The 11,293-nt window shown below is 36.1% G+C and overlaps 1 protein-coding gene across 1 annotated transcript; it reads left to right on the forward strand.

Annotated features, from left to right (window-relative positions):
* Positions 1-3,691: 3,691 nt before the first annotated feature.
* Positions 3,692-5,413, forward strand: LOC140891969 (F-box protein At1g30790-like). The gene has a single exon (XM_073300687.1). It carries the CDS (start codon positions 3,856-3,858, stop codon positions 4,990-4,992), a length of 1,137 nt encoding a protein of 378 aa, XP_073156788.1. The 5' UTR covers positions 3,692-3,855; the 3' UTR covers positions 4,993-5,413.
* The last annotated feature ends 5,880 nt before the right edge of the window (positions 5,414-11,293 follow it).

An 11,293-nucleotide genomic window follows, 5' to 3' on the forward strand; every position in this document is an offset into this window, starting at 1 on the left:
TAAAAATTATAATATTATATTTTTTTAAATAATTAATTGATATTATTAATACATAATAATTATATTATATATAATAAATTTTTTTAATAAATTGGGGCCCCACCCTGAGCAAGGGCCGCACCTGCCGAGAACAGCTCCAACTGTGTAGTCGCTGACATCACACATAAACTCAAATGATTCCTTTCAGTTCGGTACTATCATGATAGGTGTTGTGACCAATGTCTTCTTGATCTTTTCAAAGGCCTGCAACACAGTCATCAATAAATATGAAAAGTGAATGCCTTTTCAAGAAAATTACAAAGGGGTTTAGTAATCTTAGAAAAATCTTTGATAAATCGACGATAAAACTCCGCATGTCCTAAGAAACTTCTGATGCCCTTGATATTTCTTGGTGGTGGAAGCTTTTCAATTGCAACCACTTTGGCTCTGTCTACCTGATAAGTGAAATTTATGCACTTAATTTATATATGATTTGACTTGGATTTTGTGATGCATCGAGTGCATATTATTTTTTGTTGTTTTTGTGAGTTGCAAGGAATTGAAGAAAAGTAAGAAGAAGAAGCGGAAAGATGAAATACGGAGCAGCAAATTCAAAAAATTACTGGGAACTATTGAAATATCCAAATCCAATCCCCACCGTTCATAATGAAGTTGAGGATGTTTTAAATCTGCTGTCAAAATTTTAGCTTGATCCGACAGTTATATTGTGAGATATGAATTTTTTGAAAATTGTCACGCGCTGCAGAAATCATCTACCCGAGAATGCAATAAGCAACAGTGCGCTTCTGCGCAAAATCCTGGAAAAAAACGAGAATAAAAAAGAGGAAAAGAAGCGCATATGCGTGAAGGAGAGAGCTGAAGCGCAATAAAGGAGCAGAAGCGCAAGAGAGGCAGAAACATGAGAAAAAAAATGAAAGCTTATGCGCAACTAATCAAGCTTCTGCGCAATATGAGCAGTAAGTGGGAAAATTAAGTAAAAGCTACTGCGGATCAAGTCACGCTTCTGCGCAACCAAGAAGAACAAAGTAAGCGCTTCTGCGGGAAACTCACGCATCTGCGTGAACTAATAAACATGGGAAAAAATAAGAGATTTGGAAATATGAAAGTCGTGATTTTTGGGATTGATTTATGGGCTTTTAATCCACATATAAAAGAGATCTTGAAGATGAAATTGAAGGCAGAAGCTGCCGCCACAACACAACATGATTTGGAGAGAAATTAGGAAGAAGAAATCTGGGCAAAGAACGTGAAGAACATCAATAATCAAATACGAAGATCGATCGATCAGAGATAGCGTCGCATATTTGGATTTGTTATTCTTACTTTGAATTTATTTATTGAATTGATGTCTAGTTTTACAAACATGATTTATTTTTGCAAGAATTTAATTATGAACTAAATTTTCTTAGTCTAGAGGGTCGATGGAACCTGGTGTAGACTCTTCTACGAGTTTTTAATTTTATTGGATTGAATTCTGCTAGATTAATTGTTTTTTCTAGATTTGATTGTCTTTTCAATTACTTGATCACTAATTGAATTGTTATATTTATTTGAAATCATTTCTCGGGAGAGGGGATTTTGAATAGGACCAATAGAAATTACACCGTTAATTGTTTATATAGCTCGGAAGAGTATATAGCGTTAATGGAGCCTTAGGAAGAACATCGTTTTACACATATCACTACGATTAGATATTTAATAGGGATATTGGAATTGAATCTTAGTTGATACATATTATTTATTGCTCGGCAGAGGAAAATAATACATTTAAGTGTTTTTGGCTATTAATTGAATGAAATTCATGAAAATAAATTAATTAAGAGTAGTTGTTGTTGAAACCAGGTGAAATCAAAACCTCTAAACTAATTTTCTCTCATTGATATTTTCTGAATTTGTGTGCGCGCTTTGCTAAAATTTTCTGAATTTATTTAAGTTGAAAACCAAAAATATTTATTTAATTTTGTAGATAAAGTTTAGACTATTCTAATTACAAGTAATGAATATTTTTATATTACTCCTCGTGGGATCGACACTTCACTTACTCTTTACTAAAACTTAAAAATCGTGCGCTTGCAAGCACAAAATTACGCAACATTACCTCTAATCCCCTAGAAGATACTTTATGTCCAAAGACAATGCCCTCTTGGAGCATGTTGTGACACTTCTCCCAATGAAGAACCAGGTTCAAATTATCTTGACATCTCAGCAAATTCAGTAGGTAGTTCTCGGCTTGTCTTGATCTCCTCCACCACCTCCCCCAGCCTCTTGCACCGACTATGTAGTGTTTTTTTTTTTTTGCAACGTTATGTAATGGTTATTTGACTAATTATATTTTTTTACATTATTCAGTGATTTTATTTGAAAGATATTTGATTAATTAATGGTAAATTGAACTTTTATTAAATTTGGCTGTATTTCATTGATTTATTTGATATTATTTGAAGAAAAAAAAGCATTCCTAAAGCATTTTGATGACGCATCTTAAGAATGAGCAAATGTAAAATAATTTTTTTAAAAAAAACAATTTGCGACGCTTTCAAATGGTTACAATATTATCATATTTCGCGAACTACGTTGAGAAATGTCAACACTTTTGGCGATGCGTGAATTATCGCGTCGCCAAAGGTCAACTTGACCTTGGCATATGTCGCCAAATGTTTGCGATGCATTTGGCTTATATATGGCGACGCGAAATGTAAAATTTCTTGTAGTAAGTTTCAAAATTTTCCAACAATAACACCCAAAGAAAAAAAAAAACCAATGCAGAAGCCAATTTTAACACATTTAAATATGCTTGCAGTGTTTTGTGTTGCTACTTGGTTTGGAGATGTCAGTCTAGTTTCAATGTCAAAATCAATGTTTAGCACATTTATGAAAATCGTTGGCTTAATTTATTCACCCTCTTTTTCTTTTGTTTGAACAAGATCAAAGCTGGTTCTTGGAATCCACTCGGGACAATCCTTTGGGTAACAAGACGAGGTTACTTCAAGGAAAAATCGAAAGATGATGCAGGACAATTCGACCAAAAATAAGAGATGATTCATTAGGTTATAATCAAATAAGAAAATACTTTTAAAAATGTCTTCTCATAATGAGAAATGTTTTTGGTCATCTGTATCGTTGCTCATGGAAAGATCAATCAAATTTATTGAAGTGCACTTTTCTAGTATTTAAAAAGTGGGACAAAGCTATTATATTCGTGGTATATTTTCTTGTTGATTGGATAGGTTGTGTCAAGTTAAAATTTCCCTGTTCTTTTGAGGAACCTGATGGTGCAATGGCTAGTAGAAACGTACGTCAAGTTAAACTTCATTTTCTTCAAAGATGTAAGAAAGATTATGAAGTATTTTGTGTTTTATATAGAGATGACTGATGAGTGATTGGGAAAAGGAAGCTAAACACTACAAGTAAATCTGGCTTATGAATGTTTCCAAAAAGCAAAAATTAATAATAATAAATCTTGCTTATGAATCAAAACAGAAGCAAATTGGAGTCTAAAAACTGCACGTTTCGGACTAATTCTTGGGATTCACATTAAATTAATGTTTGATTAGCTAGGGTGCCTCACAAGAATTGAAAAATCATAGAAAACTATTCCCGTAAGACACTTAAATTGACCAAGTCCCCCCTCCACATCAAATATGATTAAAATTGGCAAGTTGCTTACCACGAGTCAAGAGCAATATGGCTTTCTTGTCTAAAAGGTTGTATTATGTGGGATTATCTAGGTGTGTTCATACCTTGAAAACTCCACTGATATTATTCTAGCAGTAGTGTCTTTTCCCTTCAAAAGTAATTAATATATACCAAGCAACTGAGCTTTATTATGCTCTTGTAATACAGAAGATATCACCTATGAATCAGGCTATCATTCCGGAAAAGGATCGAAAACCAGAGGAAGTTAGTAAAAATCATCATGTGATGGAAGTGAGAGGGATCGGTGATCTCCCACATGATCTAATAATCGAAATACTCTCGAGACTTCCTGTCAAGGTTCTTTGCAAGTTCAGGTGCGTCTCTAAATCGTGGCAAGGCTTATTAACTCGTGACAAGGAATTCATAGCTCGACACATCGAATGTTCCAAGCGCACGCCTCTGTTACTGATCAGAAGATACCTTTCCAGTGCGATTGAGGAACCTAGCAACACCGAAACCACCATTGAATTGACTTCAGTAGACATGAAAGGAGATGTGACCGATAGATTCAAGAAAGTGATAGATGGCCCAGTTCATACGTTCATTTCTTGTGGTTCATTGAGTGTTTTGTGCTGCATGTACTCTCTCTATGTGTGCAATCCCTCCATTCGCGAAATCGTCCGTGTCCCGTATCGTCCCAACTCTCGTATTTCGAACATAGGCTTTGGGTACCTTCCTATCTCAAATGAGTACAAGATTGTCCATTTGTACCATACTTCATATGTTGGAAACGGGAAAATGGGGTGTGAGATTTTCTCTTTTACAAGTTGCGAGAATGTTACTACGGGTTCGTGGACGCGAATCGGGGATTGTCCTTTTAGCGCCTGGACCTCAGAGTACCCTGTCTGTGTTAATGGAGTCATTTACTGGTCACTTTCTTCTGGTTGGAAAGACAGATCAATTCTTTCTCTAGACCTCAAGAAACAAGAATTCGCCAGTATTTCGTATCCCATACGGGACTCGAAAAAATACAGTTTGTTGGAGTATATCGGGCTTATGGGTGGTTTGTGCTTAGTAGGGTTCTCAGAAGAAACATCGAGGATGGACATTTGGATGTTGAAAAGCCGGAACAAGAATTGGGCTATGGAGTACAGCATCAATCTCTCCTCTTTGTGTCCCAAGTTGCTGATTTCCACCGACGATCATTCTCAAGAAATATTGGTTCATATGGAGCAAAGGGATCTCATTTGTTACAGCCTAAAGAGCCAAAACTCCAGGAGAATCGGCTACCACAGAGCCATCAAGAATTACAACAAGCCATGTCTTTACTACGGTAGCCTTGTTCCGCTTGGATAAATTAAATTTGAGTCCATTTTCGGATGCATGAGCAAAACAAAATTTTTCTTGTATTCCAGCAGAGTTTCAGGCATTTTCTGCCTCTGCTCAGTGAAACTCTGTTTTGTTTTTCATCCTTCTTTGAGCAGTAAATAAATAAGTCATTGATCAAAGGCCATTCGTAAATAAATAAATATTACTCCCTCTCATCAATGAAAGAACTTTTCTTATTTGACATGAAATAATGGTTGTTCCTCCAGTGGATATATATTGTAACAAGCTATTCTCTCTGTTTATTTGTATGAATTAAAGCCTGTTAAATGATATGGTATATATTGCCTTGGGAAAAGCCTAGCTCAAAATATATTCTCAATCTTTCGAATCGGATTCCCGATTTATCGATATCCGATATCTCATTGATGTTCATGTTCATGTTTGCATCAAATATTCAAATTTAGTAACCACCAATCGTGAGAGTGTAAGGGTACTTACCTAGCCAGGCATAACCCTGATTTACCTTCCTTCACGCCGGGACTTGGGGCGGCTCTGTGTGGGGCCTTTGGGGGTGGGGCTCACCCCTGTAACGGTACCTTGTTTCGTACTTCTTGCTGCTTGAGTGGCAAATAACAATAATTAAATATAATTCTGTTTCAATTCAATTCAATAATTTTGATTTCGTCAAGGATATTACATCGAATAAACATTTAATATAATTATTAACCTAGCCGGCCGTTGACTATGTCCCAGTCTCGATCTCTCTACGTAAAAGTCGTGCACGCATAAATATATATACTATTATATTGGATAACGATTCACGCATCTATTTGGATGAGAAAACTTTTTGGATAACAAATATTTATGTAACATAAATATTTTTTAACATTTTTTTGCTTCTATTTAAATGGAATAATTTCGAGTTTTAAATTATTAAATATATTTTATCTTATGCTTGTCATGTATTATGAATATTTTTATTATTTCAAGGATAATTTTAGAAAAATATATTGAAACTTCTCGACCACACGTTAGATATGTATTTATTATAATATTTTAGTTGATATATTTCAGGGGCATTAATTAATTATTAGTAGAGTTGGCCATTTTTTCTTTCTTTCTTTCTTTTTTTTTTTAGGATTAGTTGGTCTTTCTCAATGCAAGGAAAAAGCAGTTGCAAGAACAGACTACCGACAAAGAGAGCTGTTGAATTACTTCGAGTAAACCATATTATTGGGTATTGATATTGTAAGGAATATATGGTAGCACATAAAATTAGATTCAGATGTTATTACTGTAACGACCCACTGTATCAAGACGAGTCTTTTTAGCGTGCTTATGTCCTCACTCACACGCACCCTGGAAAACTTTCCAGGGGGTCACCCATCATATAATTGCCCCAAGTCAAGCACGCTTAATTTTGGAGTTCTTATTTGATGAGCTTTCGAAAAGAAGATGCACCTTCTTGATGTGAGCAGTACATATGAAATCTTATAAGCCCTCCTCAACTATGTAGTTCCATACCTACACAGTCTTAGAATCCCCTCTCATTCCGACGCGAGATCGGTTCATTCATGTCTCCCTCCGCCTAGAAGCTTACCAGGAGCCGCTTATTGTCCGTGCAACCTTTTGGCACCGGCGATCACTCTCTGCCTCTTCAGCCCCGGGCGTCACAGTTACTATATGTTGGCAATATATGACATAGCATGCAGTGGAAATATTAAAAGAGTGAATAAAATAATCGATAAATAAGAAGTTGATTCTTGACGCCTAAACATGAGAGCAACACAAGATTTCGATCCAATCTTCAAGTGCTCCGCAAACCTTCAAGGCGATCAAGTAAACTAACTTTGACAAAGCTGAAAAACCGAGCTTCAGAAATCTTCAAATTGTACGTTCAAACTCTCCAGAACCTCTCTTAAAAATCTCTCTAGTTGCACGCTCAAGCTCTCTCTCTCTCTTGAATTCGGCGTACCCTTATTGTGCAAGTCTTCACGCCTTTTATAAAATCCTTCATGATCTTGTTTTCATGTAGGCGTGACTCTTATCTCCAAAATTAGCTTGATCTAGTTTTCTTGATTAAAAATTGAATCTGCAAAGATAAGGAAAAAGTTATTAAGTTATGAGAAATAAAATATATTATCATAATTATACAATATCTCATATCTTATCAAATCAGGAAACAAATCAATTGAAACTTTAAGTTCAAGAAAGGCAAAAGACTTCATTAAATCTTTTAAAAGCTTGAAAGATATTTTAGGAAATAAAATTTCTTTTAATCTCCCTTTTTTGCTTTTCTAGACAAAACACAATAAAGAGAAGTATAGTTCAACAAATCAACTCCCCCTGAATCAAATCTCCAAAAAATATAAGAATATATTCTCCCACTTAGTCGAAGCAGATGTGTTGTCTGAGATGCTGGTAACATCTTTTCACAACACTTGAGATCAACAATATCAGAGAAAAAAACAAGGCAAATATTTAAAAACATATAAGAGAAAATCAAACAACTATTGATTATAACCAAAGCAGAACAAAACAAAACAAATCAGCAAACATAATAGGCATAGCTCATCAAAAACCAACTAATCAATAAACTAAAACTGATTGCTTGAATATCCTTCTTCATTTTCAGCTTCAGCTCCTTCATTTTCTCCAGTAACTTCTTTTTCTTCCCCTTTTTTGTCCATAAGAGGTACCAACACCAAGTCTACTTTGATAGTGAGATCGTAAAGCCTCATAATAAGCAATGTCCGCCTTGGCTTGATTGATCTTCTGTTCAACATGCAACAACTGAGCTTGACGAAAAGTAATATCCGGTGGCTGTGAGGATGAGGGTGGTACAAACAGAGTAGTGTCAGGGGCAGCGTTGGCAACATCTGCCACAACATTTGGAGTAACATCTGTTTCGGACCAAGGGAGATCCACTATTCTGTTTCCTCAAAGTACTGCAAGGTGCAATCTTCAGGACTTCTCTAGAATCAGTCAGACTCTCATCATCATCGTTTTCAATTCCTTGACTCACCATCATGGCATAAATCAGAGAGAGATAGGGTAGCTTGAAAGTATCTTGGCTGCACTCAACAAAGGCCATGACTGTGTCAAACACAAGTCTGCCAAAATTGAAAGATAAGCTAGTCCCTATAGCAAACAAAACTAGAGCTTGATGTTTGGTGACGCTTCTGGAGTTGCTAGAAGGAGTCCAAGTCTTCACCGCTATTTTGTGTAGAACAGAGTAAAGAAAGGTGAGCTTGGAAGCAGACAAATTTTGTGGATGAGCTGGAAACCTTATGAAATGGCCACTAGTGATGACAGATGTCATCTCATCCAGTGTAGGCAAAGCAGCATCATCCACATTAGGAGAGTGGAAAAAATCATTAATCATAGCAGGACTAAACATGAAAATCTAACACCTCACATACACCTTCCCAAACTTAGCATATCTCGGGTCTTTCATGGCTTCAGTCAAATTGCAGTAAAACTCCAACACCATAGTTCGACAGTAAGGAGAAACATATGTCACAGTAGCGAGCATATTTCTGAGTTGGAAAAATCTTACCAGATTTTGTGCTCCATATATTTCCAAATCAATGTTGTGGTCCTCAAAGAAATCACTATTGGCATAGTGTTGTCAATCGTTTGCAGCACTCTCAGAGTAACATGTAGAAGAGCTCTAACGGCTCACAGAATATTCCTCAGTCAGAGCAGCATCCAAGGTGTTTTCAGGAGTGTTGGCAGCACCTTCAGAAACATCTTCTTCATAAACAACATCATCTTCAAAGGCTTTATCTTCTAGTTCATCTCATCTGAAGCTTCACTGGAGTCAGAGCTCAAACTATCAGTGTGGTGTGGACGGTTATTAGCATATTCCTGCATCATCTCTTCAGCGGGTTCATCATTTGAGGTAGGAGAAGTAACAGTAGATGTCTGGCCCTTAGCTTGCTTCATCTTAGTTAAGAACTTGGCTATGGACGCTTTCTCATCACCAGAGAATGCCAGAGGAGTGGTAGCAACAGATTTTAAAGAAACGGGGATTGATGCAGATGCATCTTTAGAAAAATTAGATGCAATGGGAGTCTCTAATTTAGTAGACTCATCAGCACTGGAGGAATCATCAGACGATTCACTCTCAGCAGCAAAGGGAACAGGGTTGGAATATCCAGTCGGTCCTTGTGAGCTTGATTTTCCATTTTTACGAGCCACAAGCTTGAAATATTCATCAGCAATATCATCACCAGAGGAATACTTCGTATACACCAAATAATATCGTGATGTCTGTCCCTTTCTAGGAAATCGCTTTGATGATGTGTAATCTGGATTGTAACCAGCCTGTCGCTTCGATCGATGAGTTATGGGCTTTGGGGGATGATGATGTGTAATATGGATTGTAACTAGCCTATCGCTTCGATCGACGAGTTAAGGGTTTTGGGGGAACACTTTGTTTAGAGTTGACATGTCCGGTAGATTTTCAACATCCAGAGCATTCCCTGGCTCTCCAGGCGCAATAAAGTCCAAAGGCAGGGTTCCTCAGGTACTGGAACAATAGCATGCTCGATCAAAGGATGTGGTGAGGAAGGTGTCAGCAACATCCTCCTCAACATTTGGTTGGAATCCCATCTCTATGTGGATATCGTGAGAATCAAAGTTCTTTCCTGCCATTAAATTTGAGAAAAATAAAAACAGGGGAAATCTTATGACAGAAAAGAAAAGGCTGAGAAGAAAAGATAATAGTGAGAAGAAGGAGATCAAAGATAATAAGAAATAGAGATTCACACACATTATAATCCTACATTCCTTCTCTCCTAACATTTGGCTGAATTGACTGACCCCCTAACGATAACAAAATCCCCAACGGTAAAAAAAAATCCAACTTCAATTAGGAATTTGTTTTTTGATTTTTGGTAATAATCTAGGCCCAAATATTTTCACAAAACTTTCCCAAAATAAACTCCTCATCTAAATATAACTCTACTGAAACAAAATCAATCACAATCAAAAAATAAAAATTTTAGGGGATAGGGCAAATCACTGACTTTTTGTTTAATTCGAACAGCAAACCTTTCAGCAAGATATATTCACACAAAAAATAAATATGCATGTCCTAAATATGTCTATCACAGAGTGTGATAAAAAAATAAAATGCAATCACAAGAAAAAAAAAATATGTTGACAAGTGAAGTGTTATCGACGATGTTGGCAATATCTTGCAGCAACACTCAAGATTTCCAGAAATTTTTAATGACCAAAAAACCATATAGAATTATTGCAACATAAGTGGTAGCTTGCATACTAAAGGAACGGTCTTCAAAGGACTCATTTAGGTAGCTTTTTCCATTTTCTTCTGGATTTCCATTAAGCTTGATGATCAAATGAATTGTCATTGAGAATTTCATCAAGATGAGCTTCTGAATTTGCGGAATCTCTGTTCACATGGGACAAGATTATGGAATACACAAAAATTCCTCAACTAATTAGTGATTTAGTTAGAGCTCCAATTAAAGTAACAACTATTAGGCTGTAAAAATAATTTTGCATATAAACGTGAGTGTAGAATGTTCGATGGTTACAAAGTATCAAACACTTCACAAAACAGTATGAATGCATGAATGCAAAATGCACATGCATGTTTAGGTGTTGTCTTAGGTGTTGGCAACACTTAAGACAACATCTGTGTTCTGTTTATAATGTACACATACTGAGAGACTTCCTTAGGTTGGAAAACCTCTCAAAATCCAAAGTTTTTGTGAATATATCAGCTAATTAGTTATTAGTTCCAACAAATTCAATGTAGATCATGCCTTTCTCGACCAAATCTCGAATTAAGTGATGTCTAATGTTAATGTATTTGGTTCGAGAGTGTTGTACTGGATTTTTGGCAATGTCAATGGCACTAGAATTATCATAATACACTATGGGAGTTTCACTTTTAATGTCATAATCATTCAACATTTGGATCATCCATAGGAGTTGTGAGCAACATCTTCCAACAACTACATATTCTGATTCGGCAGTTGAAAGAGATACACAATTTTGTCTCTTACTATACCAAGATACTAAGTTATTCCCCAAGTAGAAACAACCTCATCTGGTGCTCTTTCTCTCCTCTAGATCCCCAGCCCAGTCAGCATCACTAAATCTTATCAAATTATTGTTGGGTTCTTTAGTGTACCACAAACCCAAATCCAAAGCACCCACCACATATTTCAATATTCTTTTTACGGCATTAAGCTGTGTAACTTTTGGGTTAGACTGGTATTTAGCACACAAACAAACACTAAATATGATATCAGGTCTAGTAGCACTCAAATATAAAAGACTTCCAATAATG

This window comes from Henckelia pumila, chromosome 3 (genome assembly GCF_033568475.1).
Source record: "Henckelia pumila isolate YLH828 chromosome 3, ASM3356847v2, whole genome shotgun sequence".
Taxonomy (NCBI): domain Eukaryota; kingdom Viridiplantae; phylum Streptophyta; class Magnoliopsida; order Lamiales; family Gesneriaceae; genus Henckelia; species Henckelia pumila.

Coding starts and splice junctions, on each gene's coding strand:
- LOC140891969 (XM_073300687.1), top strand. CDS start 3,856: ATGAATCAGGCTATCATTCCGGAAAAGGATCGAAAACCAGAGGAAGTT.